Source organism: Manis pentadactyla, chromosome 6 (assembly GCF_030020395.1).
Source record: "Manis pentadactyla isolate mManPen7 chromosome 6, mManPen7.hap1, whole genome shotgun sequence".
Lineage (NCBI taxonomy): Eukaryota > Metazoa > Chordata > Mammalia > Pholidota > Manidae > Manis > Manis pentadactyla.
In genome coordinates this window covers 26,319,263-26,339,031 of record NC_080024.1, presented here as the reverse complement: position 1 = coordinate 26,339,031, position 19,769 = coordinate 26,319,263, and the positions used below count along the sequence as shown (strand labels likewise).

General features: G+C 37.8%; 1 protein-coding gene across 1 annotated transcript; it reads left to right on the top strand.

The window, feature by feature from the left end:
- Positions 1 to 6,527: 6,527 nt before the first annotated feature.
- Positions 6,528 to 16,911, top strand: LOC130684054 (transcription initiation factor TFIID subunit 4-like). The gene is made up of 2 exons (XM_057503623.1): positions 6,528 to 7,126; positions 16,502 to 16,911. Exons 1-2 carry the CDS (start codon positions 6,912 to 6,914, stop codon positions 16,533 to 16,535), a joined length of 249 nt encoding a protein of 82 aa, XP_057359606.1. The 5' UTR covers positions 6,528 to 6,911; the 3' UTR covers positions 16,536 to 16,911.
- The last annotated feature ends 2,858 nt before the right edge of the window (positions 16,912 to 19,769 follow it).

Genomic DNA, 19,769 nt, shown 5'->3' with positions numbered 1-19,769 from the left:
ATTAAAGAGGACACTAACAGATGGAAACGCATCCCTTGCTCATGGCTAGGAAGAATTAATATCGTCAAAATGGCCATCCTGCCCAAAGCAATATACAGATTTGATGCAATCCCTATGAAACTACCAGCAACATTCTTCAATGAACTGGAACAAATAATTCAAAAATTCATATGGAAACACCAAAGACCCCGAATATTCAAAGCAATCCTGAGAAAGAAGAGTAAAGTAGGGGGGATCTCACTCCCCAACTTCAAGCTCTATTAAAAAGCCATAGTAATCAAGACAATTTGGTACTGGCACAAGAGCAGAGCCACAGACCAATGGAACAGACTAGACAATCCAGACATTAACCCAGACATATATGGTCAATTAATATTGGACAAAGGAGCCATGGACATACAATGGTGAAATGACAGTCTCTTCAACAGGTGGTGCTGGCAAAACTGGACAGCTACATGTAGGAGAATGAAAGAAACTGGACCATTGTCTAACCCCATATACAAAAGTAAACTCAAAATGGATCAAAGACCTGAATGTAAGTCATGAAACCATTAAACTCTTGGAAGAAAACGTAGGCAAAAACCTCTTAGACATAAACATGAGTGACCTCTTCTTGAACATATCTCCCCGGGCAAGGAAAACAACAGCAAAAATGAACAAGTGGGACTATATTAAGCTGAAAAGCTTCTGTACAGCAAAAGACACCATCAATAGAACAAAAAGGAACCCTACAGTATGGGAGAGTATATTTGAAAATGACACATCCGATAAAGGCTTGACATCCAGAATATATAAAGAGCTCACACGCTTCAACAAGCAAAAAACAAATAACTCAATTAAAAAATGGTCAGAGGAACTGAACAGACGGTTCTCCAAAAAAGAAATAGAGATGGCCAACAGACACATGAAAAGATGCTCCACATCGCTAATTATCAGAGAAATGCAAATTAAAACTTCAATGAGGTATCACCTCACACCAGTAAGGATGGCTGCCATCCAAAAGACAAACAACAACAAATGTTGGCGAGGCTGTGGAGAAACGGGAACCCTCCTACACTGCTGGTGGGAATGTAAATTAGTTCAACCATTCTGGAATGCAGTATGAAGGTACATCAAAATGCTCAAAACAAACATACCATTTGACCCAGGAATTGCACTCCTAGGAATTTACCCTAAGAATGCAGCAATCAATTATGAGAAAGACCAATGCACCCCTATGTTTATCGCAGCACTACTTACAATAGCCAAGAATTGGAAGCAACCTAAATGTCCATCGATAGATGAATGGATAAAGAAGAAGTGGTACATATACACAACGGAATACTACTCAGCCATAAGAAAAGGGCAAATCCTACCATTTGCAGCAACATGGATGGAGCTGCAGGGTATTATGCTCAGTGAAACAAGCCAAGCAGAGAAAGAGAAATACCAAATGATCTCACTCATCTATGGAGTATAAGAACAAATGAAAAACTCAAGGAACAAAACAGCAGCAGAATCACAGAACTCAAGAATGGACTAACAGGTACCAAAGGGAAAGGGACTGGGGAGGATGGGTGGGTAGGGAGAGAGAAGGGGGGGAGAAAAAAAGGGGGCATTAAGATTAGCATCCATAAGGGGGTGGGAAAAAGGGGAGGGCTGTACAACACAGAGAAGACAAGTAGTGATTCTACAACATTTTGCTACGCTGATGGACAGTGACTGTAAAGGGGTATATAGGGGGGACCTCGTATAGGGGTGAGCCTAGTAAACAAAGTATTCGTCATGTAAGTGTAGATTAATGTTAAAATAAAAAAAAAAGCAGTTCCTGTGTGGTGACCTCCAATGAGCTCTACACAATGATATAAAGGGCATATAAAAGTGTAGGCAAAGGGTCTGTTTGTGTTTATTCAGAGGATCAAAGCCTAATTTGGTTACCCCGAAAATGAACTAAGATATGATATGAAAAAGAACTTTCAACATCAGCACTCTTGGGAGGACTTATGTCAGAAGATGATCATCAAAATAACCCCAACAAAGATCCGCACACTGCTACAGGTGTAGATGCACTCATCCCACAAATTCCTGGACTTGCCATGGGAATGAAGAAGGAGATATCTAAGCTGGCCTGTGCATACAGTAAAACAACAAAGTTGACTGGATCTATACGGTTGGAACTCAACGAAGAATTAGGAGAAGTGCAAATTGTAGCACTCCAAATTCTTACAACTACAGACTATTTACTGTTAAAAGAACATATGGGATGTGAACAGTCCCCAGGAATGGGTCGTTTTAATTTGTCTGAATTCTCTCAGACTGTTCAAGTTCAGTTGGACATTATCCACCATATCATAGATAAGTTTACACAAATGCCTAAGGTGCCTAACTGGTTTTCTTGGTTTCACTGGAGATGGCTGGTAATTACAGGTATGCTTTGGTTACGTAACTGTACTCCTATTATGTTAATGTGTGTGCAAAATTTACTTAGTAGTTTAAAAACTATACATGCTGAAGTTACTCTACAAGAAGATAAGTCAAAGAAATGATCAATCTCTCCATGTTTTCTTCCGCCTGCTACTTCTATAGCTTTTCTTCTTCCTTCGTAATTACAACCCTTAAATAGAATTCGTGCCATATATCGAATTTACCGAGTATCATAATTCTTCCAAGTGGTAAAGATACCTCAAGACAAATACTGGGCATAGAAGCCACAGGGCATAAACATGCAAAGAAGTAAAAAGCTAACCTTTTCAAACAATAAGGCTTCTCTCTCACTTACCAACTTTACATTTCCCTGTATGGCCCCGGAAGATGACTGGTCAGCCAGAGACGGGTAAGATTCCTCAAGGGAGGAACAACCTAAGACAGGCACAGTCGCAGGGGGGCCATCAGGTGAGAAATTGGGGATCAACAGATGTGAGGCTTAGAACCTCACCACCCCCCCCCCGTTCTGAGAGAAATCTTCTGCATACGTGGATGTTTTATTGCCCTTGTCTAGCGTGGATTAACACAAAGGCTACAGGCACACACCTGATCATCTATATTTTCTCTCTTAGAACACTAAACTATGTTTTCTACCTTTATCTTCAGCATTTCATTAAAAATAATAATAATAAAGAGAGAAATGTGGTATCCACATATAAATCAAGTATAAAAATCAAATAAATATTCATATTTGAACTGACTGTTTATAGTTCATAATGCATGAGCAAAACCAAAAGCTTCTGTGATGACTCCCCCTGTAATGTTCACCATGTAACTTATTCACTATGTAAGAATTTGTTCTCCATGTAAGAACTTCTTCGTTAAGCTTCAAAAGATAGGAGACTGACGAAAATTAGGCTTGGGGTGGATTAATGATTGTGCATTGAGCATTGACCCTCCTACACAGAATTTTATTGTTGTTAACAACCATTTGATCAATAAATATGAGAGATGCCCTCACAAAAAAAAAAAAAATATATATATATATATACACACACTTCCAATTGTAAAATAAATAAGTAACCAGGATGTAATGTATAGCATAAGGAATATAGTCAAAATATTGTAACAACTTGGTATGGTGATAGCTGGTACCTAGAGTTATCATGTATATAAATGTTGAATCACTGTGTTGTACACCTGAAACTAATGTAATACTGTGTGTCAACTACCCTTCAATAAAAAAATAAATAAATTTAAAAAAATGTATGTTTCGTTTTGTAAGAAACCATGAAATTGTCTTCCAAGTGGTTGCACCATATTGCACCCCACTAGCAATGAATGAAAATTTTTGTATCTGCATTGTCACCAGCACTTGGTATTTGGCATTTTGTATTTTGGCCATTCTAGTAGGTGTGTAGTTGTAGTTCATTGTTTTTATTTGCATTTCCTTGCTGATATCTGATGTGGCGCATCCTCTCATATGTACACTTGCCATCTGTAGATCTTCTTTGCTGAGGGTATGTTAAGATCCTTAACAAAACTCATTTTGTTTAGTTGGGTTGTTTGCTTTCTTGCTGTTGAGTTTTAAGAGTTCTTTGTATATTTTGGAAAACAGTCCTTTATCAGATGTTTTTTTCAAAAGTTTTCTCTAAGTTAGTGGCTTATCTTTTCATTGTCTTGATATTGTCTCTCACAGAATAGAATTTTTAACTTTAATTAAGTCCAACTTATAGATTCTTTCTTTCATGGAGTGTGACTTTGATGTTACACCTTAAAGTCATTGCCAATGTCATCTAGATTTTCTCCCACGTTATCTTCTACTTTTATAGTTTTGAGTTTTACATTTAAGTTGATGATCTATTTTGAGTGAATTCTTATGAGGGGTGTAAGGTCTGTGTCTAGATTCTTTTTTTTTTTTTTGCTCTACACATCCCGTTGGTCCAGCACCATTTGTTGAAAAGACTATCTTCTCGCCATTGTATTGCCTTTTCTTCTTTGTCAACTATCAGTGATTATATATATATATATATGGAAATCTATTTCTGATCTCTCTATCCTATTCCACTGATCTATTTATCTATTTTTTTCTCCAATACCACATTCCATACTGTCTTGATTACTATAGCTTTTCAGCATGTTTTGAAGTCAGGTAGTGTCAGTCCTCCAATTTTATTCCTTTTAAATATTGTATTGATTTTATGGGTCTTTCGCCTCTCCACAAAAATTTTAGAATCAGTTTGTCCATATCCACAAAATAACTTGATGAGATTTTAAGTAGGATTGCACTGAATCTATAGACCAAGTGGGAAGAACTGATATCTTGATAATATCAAGTCTTCCTATTCTTGAACATGCAATCTCTCTCCATTTATTTAGTTCTTTGATTTCTTTCATTAATGTTTTATTGCTTTCCTCATATAGAACTTGTAAATAATTTGTGAGATTTATACATAAGCATTTCTTTTTTTATGCTACTGTAAGTGGTATTGTGTTTTTAATTTAAAATTCCATATGTTCATCCTGATATACAGGAAAGTGATTTACTTCTGTGTGTCAACCTTACATCCTGCAACCTGACTATAATCATTTCCAGGAGGGGTTTTTTTTGTGTGTCAATTTTTAAAAACAGACAATCATGTCATCTGCAAACAAAGGCAGTTGTATTTTTTCCTTGCCAATCTTTATTCTTTTTATTTCCTTTTCTTTTCTCACTGTATTAATTGGATCTTCCAGTACAATATTTAAAAGGAGTGGTGAGAGCGATATTCCTTGGGAAGGATATAGGGTAACTTAAGTTTGTCACTAGAACAGTTCTGCCTAAAAGAAATATAATATGATTCAAATATGTAATTTTAAAAAGTAAAAAAGAACAAGTGAAGTTAATTTTAAAAATGTATTTAAATTATCTAATGTATCTAAATAATAGTGATATAAAATATATTAGTGATATACTGTATATTCTTTTTATTTTCATGCCATCTTTGAGAGTCAGTGTGTAATTTATTCTTATACCACATCTCAATTTAGGTATTACATTTGCATCAAAAATACATTCTCATCTGTGCATACTAAGTTTCCTAATTCTTGGGCCAATGTAGGATTATTAGTATTTGATTCAAAGCAGTAGTGTATAAATTGAAAAGCAACTATAAGTTACATATAACAAAGTGTTCTTCAAATTTGTCTTGTAGAAGTTGTAACAAATTTATGTAATGCTGTTGATTAATATTAAAATCTTCTGCATATTGATATTAGAAAATGTTTAAAATTATTTTTACTGATTTCCATTATGCAAGTTGTAAATTCAATATAAATTCCTCAACCTAAGTCAAAAATAAACTTTTCCTTTCCCTGGAGCTTTGAATTTAACTTGTTCATATGCAGTGTGGTAGTAGTGAGAGAACGTAAATTACACCCCTATGTTTTTAGCTTTTGAATATTGAATATTTGTCAAACATTCCTTCTGTTTCAAACAAATTTTGTAAAACTCTTCTAATGTTTAACCAATGAAGACTCACAAAGGATACAAGATTATTAAACAAGTCATCTTCTATTTCTTTCAATCACTTCATAAACTGGAGATGATTCATACCATTTACATGTATAAGGCATGTTGCATAGCTTCAGAAAACAGAATAGGTATTTTGCATGTGGATCACAGTGAAATGTTGCAATAAGGGAACAGCAGTCTTGTTTTTTTTCTTTTTTGTTTTTGTTTTTTGTTTTTTTTTTTGTGAGGGCATCTCTCATATTTATTGATCAAATGGTTGTTAACAACAATAAAATTCTGTATAGGGGAGTCAATGCTCAATGCACAATCATTAATCCACCCCAAGCCTAATTTTCGTCAGTCTTCAATCTTCTGAGGCATAACAAACAAGTTCTTACATGAAGAACAAATTCTTAAATAGTGAGTAAGTTCTTACATGGTGAACAGTACAAGGGCAGCCATCACAGAAACCTTCGGTTTCAGCAGTCTTGTTTTTAAATTCCGTTAAATATCTGGAGCATCATCCAAAGTGATAAAATTCATCTTTCTGTATCCAACTAAAATTCTTCTTTAATAGATGTAAGAGATTCAAAACTGTCTACAACCTGAGATCAGTATTTTAGGCTGCAAACTGACATCGCTCCATAAATATTGAAGCCCAGATCTGTTTTGAAACAGGCAGAGAACTTTAGAGTGCCGTAGAGACCGTTCAGTACACAGCCAGAGATGCAGAACGCGCCTGGCCTTGAACCACACTGTCCAGATCTCAGTGGCTGGTGGTCATTGGGCTTCTGGAGGGCAAGGAACTTTCGGACCACTCCCTGAGGACCCAGGGCGCCCCCAGAGCCAGGGCATTGGAACCCGGAACAGAGGGCCGGGAAGCAGAGACGTGCAGGCTTCCAGCGGCGGCAGCGGCGCCCCGAGTCCTTCGCCCTCGGGTCCGCCTCGAGGGCCGGTCGAGCCCGTCCCGGAGCCCCGCCCGAGCCGCGGCGCGCAGGACGCGGGGCCGAGGCGCATGGGTGCTGGCAGCCCGGCCCCGGCTTCCTCGGCCGTCGGCCCCGCGCCCGCCGCCCCCGCAACGCCGCCAGTTCGCCCCGCGCCCGCCGACGTGCGCCTGAGGAGCTTCCCCCGCTCCGCGCTCGGGCCCGGCCGGGCATGGCCGCGCCGAGAGCGTCGGCTCGCGTCTGGGGGTGGCTGCTGCTCGGCGGCTGCGTCCTCGCCGGAGCCCAAGTAAGAGCCCGGGCCCCGGGCCCCGCGCCCCGCGCCCCGGGTTCCCGGAGCCTCCGGGCGGGACGGGGGCCGGGGAGCCGGAGAGGAAAGGAAGGCGCAGGACGCTCACGCAGGATGTGTTACTGGGGGTGTTAGCGTGTGAGGGTGTTAGTTGGGGTTGTTAGCGTATGGGGCTGTTAATGGGGATGTTAGTGAGGTGTTAGTGTGTGGGGGTGTTAGTGGGGGTGTGTTAGCATGTCGAGGTGTTAATGCAGGTGTCAGTGGGGTGTTAGTGTGTGAGGGTGTTAGTGGGGGGGTGTTAACGTGTGAGGGTTTTAATGCGGGTGTTAGTGTGTGGGGGTGTTAGTGGGGGTGCTAGCGTGTGGGGGTGTTAGCGTGCAAGGATGTTAGTGGGGTTGTGTTAGTGTGGGGGGGTGTTAATGGGGGTGATAGTGTGTGGGGTGTTGGGGGTGTGTCAGCATGTGGGCGTGTTAGCGGGGGGGTGTTAGCATGTGGGGATTTAATCTGGGTGTTAGGTGTGGGTGTCAGTGGGGGTGTGTCAGCGTGTGGGGGTGTTAATGGGGGTGTTAGTGAGGGTGTTAGTGGGGGTGTTACTGGGGTGTCAGCGTGTGGGGGTGTTAGTCGGGGTGTTATTGTGTGGGGTGTCAGTGGAAGGGTGTCAGCATGCACACCAGCAAACACACTAACACAAACACCCCAACATATCCACACCATAACACAAATATACACTAACACACCAATATATCCACACCCAAACACACACACACACACACTAACCCCCCCACACTAACACACACAAACGCCCCCACACTAACACGGACGCTAACACACTAACACAGGGAGGTGGGAAGAAGAGAAAGAGGGAGAAAATCATTAGTGATGGGAGTGGCGCTGGTTGGCTTCACAGTGTTAAATCTAAATTAGACAGTGTGTGGGGGATTATTTCACACTGGAGCCTCTCCAATTTGAAAATAACTGTTTATCCATAGATCCATGGAATCAAAACAATGTTAGGTTTGCACTCAACTTTTTCGGTTAGGGAAAAGGAAGTTTGTATAGTAAGGGATGCTAAAGAAAGTTAGCTCTGTAGTGTTTGATTTTAGTTACTTTATATTTTAACCTCAGTACCATAAGGGGGCGCGCTGAGACCATCCATTGAAAGTCTTAGGCTCTTGTTAAGTCATTGATTCATATCCTGGTATAATTTGAATATACCTCGTACTTGGCTTTCAGGTGATTAGACAAAAATTCAGTTATTCCAGTAAATGGTTCTCCCTTAAAGTACCTGTCAAATTAAGTTACTGCTGCTAAATAAAAACATCTTGAAGGTCTTTGGCTTTAACCAATATGGTCAGAGGTGTAAAAGTAGGCCGACACTAAGGCCATCACTTGTGTTTCATGTATTGACTAACTCTATGAGTGAAGGACTCTTGAATGAAAATTAATCTTATAATTAATTTAGCCTGAATTTTGCCACAGAGTTTAGTTAGTAGGGTGAGTCTCAGTGCAGGAAAACCTACCTATCAATATTTTGGTACTACAGTTACATGATATTAGTAGAAAACAATGGTCCTTTTTAAAGCCTTTCTTTGTTCCTTATGGGATACTTAGATAAAATGCTTAGAAACATTTCTTCCTATAAGTGATACAAATCTATAACCTTGTATGTTCTCCATCAAAAGTGTTCCAATTTACTATTTTCTAAGGTGATAAAACTTGCTTATGTTTTGGAGTAGAGAGAAATCACTACAGGGTTATATATTTTCTATTTATAATCACAATTTGCTTCTAGCTTTAAATAACAAAACTATAGTGGAAAATGGTTATTTTTCCAAAAATAATTTCAAACTGATGTGTGTTTGTGGTTGTACCTTGTGAATGTAAAATGATAATTTATGATGATATATGAAATGTGATCAAGTGGTACTTCAAAAAAATCCAAAAGCTAAGTTAAGTTGATATTTACATATTGACACCTGTTCTGATCTTTAGTTTCTTTGCTTTAAAACATTGTTATTTGACTGCTCTATCTTCAACTCTGTAATTCTCAGGCTACAATTTAAAGTTATGGTTATTCTGAAATCTCATTTATTTGGAGTTATACTATTTGAATAGTGCAGGGATATTCCTTAAAGACTTAGTTTCTGTTTTATTAGCACAAGTATGATAGTATTTTGAAAAAATAATTCAATTTATTACAGTACATAGTTGCTGCTGCTAATTAAATAGCCTCAGAATTTATCGAATATGCAGCTTTAAAAGTTCTAAAAGCAAGTCATCCAATTTGTCCTCTTGTGAAGACCAGATGGTTAGTATATAATAAATACTGAATATTATCACAATATAGATACAATAAATAAGTCAAGAGTGAGGTGAGATGAGTGAAGAGGAAGAAGTTGTGTTCAATTTTAGATAAAATGTTTAAGCAGCCTAGTTGAAGAAGTTCACGAGTAGTTGGATATACTGATACAGAGTTTTAGAAAGAGGACTGGATTTGAGGTATGGATCTAAGGTTTAACTTCAATGGGAGAAGCTAAAACAATATGTGTGAATAAGATTATTTAAGAAGAGTTTCATGGGACAAGTAAAGGATGGTTAATTAAATTATTTCTTTTGGGAAAGCATGCAGACTAAAATTTTATAAAGTTAATGGTCCATTAGAAATGGTTTTCTATAGCCTGTGTCCGTTAGAAAACAATTTTGAGTGGCGGTAGATGTTCAATAAATTATTAGAGGAGAAACTCTGTGCTTCATCTATTTAGAAGAAATTTTTCCTTTCAATCACATTTGAAATTTAAGTCTCTATTTGTTTTCAGTCTTTATTTTAAACAGGTAATTATCTTCCAAGGAAAAGGGGTGTCTAAAGCCAAATAGTTGCATGGGCAGACACGAGAGCGATAGTTGTGTTTCTGGTAAAGCATCTCTCTAAAACATGCAAAAATGCTGCTCTTGTATTTTAACTGACAATCAGAGCAGGATAAGTGTTGGGCTTACCAATTGCACTGTTGGTTGATAGGGTTTTACAGATAAAGAAAATCAAAGCTTTCAGGGGAAGAAATACAGCAAACACAAGGGCCAAGTTTATGGACTATTAATGTCACACAACTGAATTTGAGTGTGTTTATGCTACAGACTAGCAGTGAATCAGTATGTATTTAACATCACAAAAACTCAGTTCTTCTGTAAAGTGACAATGGCAAGAAAAAACTTCTTTGGCATGTGTTGTGAGGATTACATTGAACAACTCAGAAAAGCATTTACCATAGTGCCTGATATATAGTAATCACATAGTGTTAGTCATCATTTAGCATTATCATCAACATTTCTATTTTATATACTCTTTATAAACAATGTGGAAGAATTCTTTTTCTTGTGCCAGTATTGATGTGGCACCCATCAGTTGTCTGCAAAAACATTTTTTCTTAAATATACCTCCTTATTCCCAATATTTATATTACTTGTTTCTTTTTTTCTAGTCTCAGTGCATTGGTAGGATTCCAGTACAATGTTGAAAGGTAGTGGTTACCATAAGTATCAAGTCTTACTTCAGTGGTAGGATTTCTAAAGTTGTATTATTAAGTATATTTTGCATAAGTTTTTGGTAGGTGTAATTTATAAGCTTGATGATTTGATTAGATGTAAGAAGTTTTGAATTACCAGAGGATATATCATTTGAATTAAAATTTACAAACATTAATATAAAATAACAGAAAATGCACCATTTATTTTGAACATATGTAAATAAATTATGGTGATCTACTGCAGATTTTGGGCTGAGGGCAAAACTGATTCTTCAAAACTTGCTTACTGTGGCTGGCACCTAACAGGTGCCCATCAAATGTTAGACGATGTCTGACTATAGTGTTAACAGTCATTATATACTTTAACCTGACATTCTTAGCCAACAGAATGCCTTGACATTTTTGCCTTATGCCTGTGGTTAAATCTGGCTCTGTTTCCTATAAGAGAGAGTTTTGAGTTACTTGTATTTACCAAGTATTTGGGCTAATTGAATTGGACATGAGATATTTATGAACTTGCATATTTTTCTGCCTGCACTAAAAGAGAATGTGGTTTCCAAAAGGGACAGTCACACATATAATGAGTTCCACAATGTAAATTCTAGTCTCATTACATATTCTGGTAGTTCATTTCCTGGATAAGTAAAGTCTGCAAGACACAAATGTCCTTAACAGCCTGTGGTTCTCATGTATGCAAAACTTCAGTGCATTTTAAAATTTTGACTAACATGGCCTAGAGCTATCTGAAAACCAAAAGAAATTTCAAGTGAAAACAGTGTGTGTGCAAAATTCTCTGGTGCTTTTTCTGCAGGATGAAAAATGTCTCCTGTTTCAATTTCAAGTACATCATGTAGCACCATTCCCAGCAGATTGGTAACATGTTAGTAATGACATTCTGTTTGTAGGCCTATTGCCTTTGGGACCACTCAGGAAGTTTTCATACAGTGACTTGTATCACAGATACTTGAGAGTATATCCTTCCTCCTAAGTGACCTCATAGTCAGAACTTTGACTTTGTCCATCATCTTCTGCATGGGACCCACAGAGTGCTTTGCCACACACTTATGGCACAAATGAACTCAATAGTCCTTGCTGAGACACCAGTGGAATTTGGTCTAGAATGTAGGTAAAAAACTGGCCAACAGATTTCCTTCGCTTAAATTTCTTTTTTCCTAGGCCTTATCATTTTCAAAACAACATGTTTTACTGAGATGCTGAGTGCCAAATGACGTAAGTCCAATGATTATGACGTGGCCCTTACCCCAAAGGAGCTCAGAGGAGGACACACCCTGTGTGGTCAAAGAAGATGCTTTGTATGATATCTTACTTTTTTTTTAAGTTGAAACTTATTTTGTGGCCTAATGTATGGTCTATCCTGGAAAATGTCCTGTGTGCACCTGAGGAGAATATAGTGTTGTTGGGTAGAGTGTTCTGTATGTGTCTGTTAGATCTGCTTGGTTTATTGTGTTACTCAGGTCCTCTCTTTCCTTACTTATCTTCCATCAGGTTGTTCTATCCATTACTGAGACTGGATTATTGAAGTCTCTGACTGTTATTGTAGAACTATTTCTCCCTTCAATTCTGTCAATTTTTACTTCATATGTTTTGGTGGTCTGTTACTAGATGCATAAATGTTTATAATTGTTATATCTTCTTATTTTGTTTTATCTTTTATTAACACATAATGTCCTTTGTCTCTTGTAAACATTTTTTTATTTAAAGTCTATTTTGTCTATGAGTTTAGACTGCTCTCTTTTGGTTGCTATTTGCATGGAATGTTTTTTACCCATCCATTCACTTTCAATCTGTTTGTATCTTTTTATCTAAAGTGAGTCACTTGTAGAGAGCACATGTTTGGATCATGTGTTTTTTTAATCCATTATGTCCATTTCTATACTGATTGATTTTATTCATTTGCATTTAAAGTAATTATTGATAAGGAGGGACGCACATCTGTCATTTTGCTCTGTTTTCTATGTGGCTTATGGGTTTTTTGTCTCTCATTTCCAGTATTACTCTTTTCTTTTATATTTATTTGATCTTTTTAATTTCCTTCTCGTTGTCTTTTGTGTATATTTTATAGCTATTTTATTTGTTGTTACCATGGGGACTACATTGAATCTTCTAAAGTTATAACATTCTAATTTGAATTGTATCAGTTTAATTTCAATAGCATACAAAAATTCTGCCCTTTACAGCTCTGTCCCCACTGCTTTCAGTTCTTGATGTCACAAAATTACATCTTTATTTATGTTAGGTAGAAAGATAGAGGGGCAGCAGGGGAAGGGGAAGATAAGGTTCAAGGAAATCTGCTCAGACTCTTCCCAGGTAGGGGGTCCCATGCGAAGACAACAAAGGCTTTGCAGGGAGAGAACTTCTTGCCTATCCAGGTCAGACCAAACTCGTCCCAACCAGTCAGAAGTGTAGGAAATAGCCTGGGTGTAGGAAACTGGCACCTGAATTGTTGAAAGGCAGGGGAAGAGATAGTCTTGTACAGTTAACCTGTGGAATCTGATGCTGTCTCCAGGTAGATGGTATCAGAACTGAGTTGAATTCTCAAATACCCTGCTGGTGTCCAAGCAGTGCTTGCTGTTGAGTGTTGGGGAACTGCACCATCACTACCACATTGCAAAGGGGTCCAGAGACTCCTAAAAGAATCTGCCGCCTCGTCTTTCTCAGGGGTAGTCTCTGCTTCTGCTGGTTTTTTTTTTTTTCTTTGAATAGGCCATACTCTTCTGTTTCTTTGTATGCCTTGTGGGTTTTACTTTCTGTATTTTTTTGGTTGATAACTAAACATTTGAATCATAATGTGGTAACTCTGATAATTAGATTCCCTCCCTTTGCCAGGATTTGCTGTTGGTTTGTTTGTTTTTAGTTTTGTTTTGCTTTGCTTTTGATTGTTGTAGTTTGTATCCATGCCAAGGATAGGCCTGAGATTTAAACTTAACATCTTAAATCTTTTCTGAGCCTGTGCCTTTCCCTGCCTCATCACAGTGACTTAAAATTTCCCCTGTATATGTATTTGATTTGAATGTCCAACTTTTTAATGTCTGGCTCCCAAACAGGGGAGAAGGAAAGGAATGTAGGAGGGAGAAAGTCACTTGCTTTTAAATTCCCCTGGAAGTCACTTCATCCTGAGGGGAAGGAACTTGCAACAGCGGAGCTGTCCACCTCTATCTGCACCTCTATGATCAGAAGCAATAATCAGCAATCAGGGCACAGATCCTCTATCTTTAGAGAACAGGTCCTTTTTGCACACCCTGGCTACAGCAAGCTGTGTGAAAGCCACATACATGGCTTTCTGCCATGGGAGTAGAGGTTGGGAAGCCACTTAAAAGCCAAAAGCTGAAATTGAAATTAACCTCAGTTGACCATATAAGCCTTCCCTTGGAAGTTGCAAGCCTTCAGCTGACTCCAGATTTCCAAAATAGTTACATCAGACAGATTCTGCCAGGGCAATTGTCTAGGTGGGGAAATTTTTTCATTGACAGACCTTACCTTTCAGTTACTTTAACACATGTAAGGGTCCGGAATGTGCATCTGAATGATGCCCAATGTACATTTGGGAGATTTTCTTACATTAATTGAAAATCTGATTACCACTTTTACTTTTCTGTCCTCCCACCATTTGGTCCTTATTCACTTTCTAAAGTAAAAAATACTTTATTGCCTATCATGCCTTCTTTAACAATTTATGTTTTTGTTACGATGTGAGTTTATGGCTATGCATTTATCATGCATTTAGAGTTATCTGTTAGCAAAATATTTCTTTATTCACAAGATGAAATTAGGCCTGAAATATCTGCATTGTACTGTTTTCAAGAAGGAAGACTAGGACTTTTACGTGCTGCAGCATCTAAAATAGGTTTGAAATCTAGAGTTCTCATATATAATCTTATTTATTACCAATTCCTTATGACATCTAATCTCTACATTGTACCATTCAATTTTTATATATAAAATCTCTCTCCTGAGTCACTGAATATGAAAATATTTCATCTTGTGAACAAAACCAGTAGTTCTATATAGACAGCAGTAAAGTCATGTGTTTCAAAACAAAACTCCCTATTTGTATCTAAAACACTGTGTTCAGTAGAAGTAGGCTCTGAAATACTATTTATTAAGCAGTTTTAAACTCTGAGTTAATACACGCTGAGAATGATTAGGAGACCCGATTTCTTCCTTGGTATTTTGTCACTCTCAGAGTGAATGAGAATAATGTTCTTACCTGTAGCTAAGGCTGTTAGTCTGCGTGGTGCCAGGTAAAATTCCATCTCTGAAAGCGTTTTGTAAATCTTAAGTTCTAGATAAACATCAGGAGTTGATCTGGGAATCAATAATTGGTAAGATTATATATTCTGTATAAATGGAAAAGGAAACCTTGATGCCGTGTCTCCCACTACGCATTGTAAAAGTCTGGCAGACTGTCCTGTGGCTACCCCACGCACCTCTTCCACTGTCCACAGGATGCCTAGATGAAGTTTTTAATTGGCTTCACCTGGACTTTGAGCAGTCTCCCAATTATCTGTGTTTCTCTATAGGGGCTAAATGATGAATGAACACAGAAATGCTCATTTTTCATATTGTTCTTGTTTTTGGTAACAATGAATCAAGGGAAAAAAAGAGGAAAGTGAAAAGTAAACCAGATTGGAATGCTTTGTTGTTATAGTCAAATTCATTCAATAAGGCAACTTAATGTGGCAATGTAGTTATAATAACTATTACTTTAACGTAATAGTGACCATCCTAACTGGTGTGAGGTGATATCTCATTATGGTTTTAATTTGCATTTCCCTGATGATTAGCAATGTGGAGCATCTTTTCATGTGCCTATTGGCCATCCGTATTTCTTCTTTGGAGAAGTGTCTGTTCAGGTCCTCAGCCCATTTTTTAACAGGGTTATTTGTTTTTGGGTGTTGAGGCATATGAGTTCTTTATGTTTTGGATATTAAGCCCTTATCAGATGAGTGACTTATGAATATATTCTCCCATACTGTAGGATGCCTTTTTGTTCTGCTGATGGTGTCCTTTGCTGTACAGAGCTTTTTAGTTTGAGGTAGTCCCACTTGTTCATTTTTTATTTTGTTTCCTTTGCCTGAGGAGATGTGTTCAGGAAAAAATTGCTCATATGTACGTTTAAAAGATTTTTGGTTATGTTATCTTCTAAGAGTTTTATGGTTTCATGTGTCACATTCATGTCACATGACCCATTTCAAGTACTTTTGTGTATGGAGTTAGACAATAATCCAGTTTCACTCTCTTACATATGGCTGTCCAGTTTTCCCAATACCAGTCATTGAAAAGACTGTCTTTTCCCCATTGTATATTCATAACTCCTTTATCATATATTAATTGACCATATACGTGTGTGTTTATATCTGAGCACTCTATTCTGTTCCCCTGATCTATGGGTCTGTTCTTGTGCCAGTACCAAATTGTTTTGACTACTGTGGCTTTGTAGTAGAGCTCGAAGGTAGGGAATGTCATCCCCCAGCTTTGTTCTTCTTTTTCAGGGTTTCTTTGACTATTTGGGGTTAACAAAGGTAACTTTTTAATTGCACTATGTTTGGGAAAGTCTTATGATTTGCTCAATTGCTCTGAGCTTCTAATTCTATTTTTCAAATGTTATTTCTGGAATAATTACAATGGTTCCCTGTTGCCACGCATGAGCTATGGGACTCAGAACCCATTAAACATTCATTATTTTGGTTGTTTCAACTTATTTTCCTCCTCCTTTTTTCTTTAATCTGCTGCCTAGAACTAATTGCATAGAATATTTTTTGAAGACTTCAAACATTGCTTAATTCTCATTATTTCTGGTTTGCCAGTTTATTCATTAAAGTTCATTTTACAGATTCTGGGAATGCAGTGTTGGAGACACCAGGTGAATTCATGAAGCCCCAATCCTATATAAAGAAGAATATATGAAAAGCCACTTTATTTTGACCATGCGAGATCTGAAGCAGAGGAACTGGCTGAGCCCACCCATCCTTCTGACCTACACAACTATGAAATAATCAATTTGTGTTATTTGAAATCGCTAAATTTGTGGTGACTTGTTATAGCAGCAATGGAAAACTAATACATTCTATTTGTTATAATATTTTTTCCCTTTCCAGGATGATAACCTGCCCATTTTCAAGTGGGAACAGCATAAATGATTTATGTTTCTCTGCTTTGCCTAGATTTCTGAATTCAGTTATTCAATTGAAAGCCTTTTAGGCATGTTGTGAAAAGCTGGATTTTACTTTATAAACAGAGACTTGAAGGAAGTCTGTGGAGTGCGATTTTTATTGTTAGAGAAATGAGTATTGAAATTTATATCTTTTCTTATCACATATATATCAAAACATACCCCAAAAAGCTTACTAAAATGAAACAATGAACACCATTACATGTAAAGCAATTAAGTCGATTTGCATGGATATCACCTTCTTCTGGAAGACTGACAATATTCTTTCAGATGGAGTTAGTCTCTTGAGTGAAGTTGAAAATAAAAAATGTATGTAGTTGAGCTGTATTTGAATACATAAACATGCAGACAGACACACACACACACACAGACACATGCACACCAGGAACTTTGAACAAATGTAACTATCTTAATTAGTAAAGTAATGTAAAACCGAGCCTGATAGAATGAATTAATTCAAGTAGTTATTTTTTAATGAGATTGATATGTAGAAAATTAAGAAATGAATCAGATTTAACATCCTAACATTTTCTCGCTTAAGTCTCACAATTCCGTGTCTTTGTGAGGCTAGGCAATGGCAGTTGGCAGGGATGGATGAATATATAAAAGAAAAATTCAAAATTTGATAGAAAAGAAAACTCGCTGATTTTTTTCAGTTTATTCAGATGTGTGGTAAACATTAAATGAAAACAAATGACTCTTTTGTTTATTTACTTTTGTATAAATCCATCATTTACTGCATAATATAACAACAATCATATGTTTTAGGGTTGAATCCACCACTTGCTTTTTGACTTTAGGTAAGTACTTACCACCCCTGGCCTCTTGCTCATCTGCAGTGGAGACTGCACATGGATAGCATCCAGAGGGTGAGATAATAACTGCAAATGCTACAGCAGAATGTTTGGCACCTGTGCCCAGTGGGGAGTTGTTTCATTTAGTGAGAACCTGCCAGGTAACACATACTATTCTAGATGCTTGGGAGGAAAAAAGTGAAAGATGTGTCTCCAGCTTTGAAAGAACCGAATATCTAGCCGTAAATCAGAGCATTAGAGTAAAAGAGGTCAGTGCCGGAAGGGATGTGTGTGCAAAGCTTAGTGAGATATGAGAGTGTACATTGATTCAGTCTCATGAGAAATCAGAGGGGATTTCTGGAGTAATGATTTCTGAGTAAAATGGACTTGACATTTACCAGATGAAAAAATTTCAGCAGAACAACAGCACAACCAGAGATTTACAGTACTACTATTATATATAGTACTGGTCGAACAGGTGTGAATGTGGGAAGACATGAAGTCAGGAGACAGCGTCATATGGTTAGGGAATGGTAAGTATTGAGGTATCACCTTTCTGCACAAGACCTGGGGATAAAACTGAGTTCTTTACTTTCATGGCTTTGCCTTTGGACAGATTCACCTCCATGTGTCCTCTAGAGCCAGAAGGCCACATTCAGTCAGTGCACTCCTGAGTCATCTCATTAGGCAGCTGCTCTTTTTCAGAGAGCCAGGTTGTAAAGATGTGTGTGACGGTGCAATGTAGATGGGTGACCTGATATATGCCAACCAAATCTGTGCCTGAGAAAGCAGGATGAAGATGCCAGTAGAAAGGTCTGTCTTAATGAGTGAATAGGCAGACAATGACCAATGCATATATTTAAAGCCTGGCACAAGAAGTTGTTATATTTACTATTTCATTACATGGAAACAAACTGGCTCTACACTTGTACGTCTGTGAGACTTTGACACTATATGTCCCTATGTTCCACTTTACTAATTTCCTGGTATGAATATCATATGGTAGGAGCAAAGTCAAGTTTTATTTGGAAAACAAAAAGGAATAGTTAGAAATTCATAAAAGTGGACAAAAGGCAATTTTCTATGTAGGACAGTGTTGAACAAGATTCAAAGTTATTTTGCAAGTGCAATTAGTGCAGTTTTCCTTTGACTGGATTGAATTGAATTATAATATAGTAAGTATCCACCTGGTGCCCGGCCCAGCCCAGGCAGTGATACAAAAGGCAACCAAGTGGTTCTGGTTCAGAAGGAGGATGAGTTCATTCCAGGGAACACATGACAGCTGAACACCTGACATGACAGAATAGTACACTTTAAACTAAGGACATATCTATTGGGATATCTAGTGCCTTCAACTTCATGGGTATTTATTCATGTACTGCCATGAATAAAATGAACCGACAAAACAGCCTTAAAATCCCCCTTAGGCTGACTAATCTTTAGACAGCCTTCTTTGTCTCCAGCCACTGAACTTCCGTTCCATAGAGCATTTACCTTAGAAAATTCCTTCTTTGTCCCTCTAAGATATCTTTTTTAAACCTCTTGCCAGTTTTACAACCCAGGACTGTCTTACTCAAAGACCCGGAACAATCTCTTTGAAATGTAATCACCAAGGGAGCTAGCACCCTTAACTTCCAATCTCTGATACAGTAGGAGCCTAGCTTTGGTGGGGTGCCTTGCCTAAGTTATAAAACTATCTGCTGTCTTGAAGATATTCAAAAGTTTTCTTTTTCTTTGGGTAAAGCCAATTAGTGGACACATATGGCCCCCCTCATATGAGCTCTTAAAAATTTCTGTCTTTTGTTTTAGCAGAGTTAAGTGCAAACTGAATTCTGGCCTCTTTCCCATATTGCAGTAATCTTGAATAAAGTTTTCCTTGCTTTTTTGATTTTGTGAAGTTTTTGCCTTGACAGTGCCTAAAACTGAATTATCTAATTGAGTGAATTGTGGATGACCTAGTTTGTGAGGTAGGACAAGGACAATTTAAACAGAAGTCACAATAGGGATCTGAGGGGATCTATGAGTGTGAGGTAGAGTAGATGGCTGTCAAGGAAGTGAGGAGAGATGAGAGAAGCAGAGGAGAATGGGGTGAGTATATGTGCAACAGCAAACATCCTAACTGGATACTTGCCAAT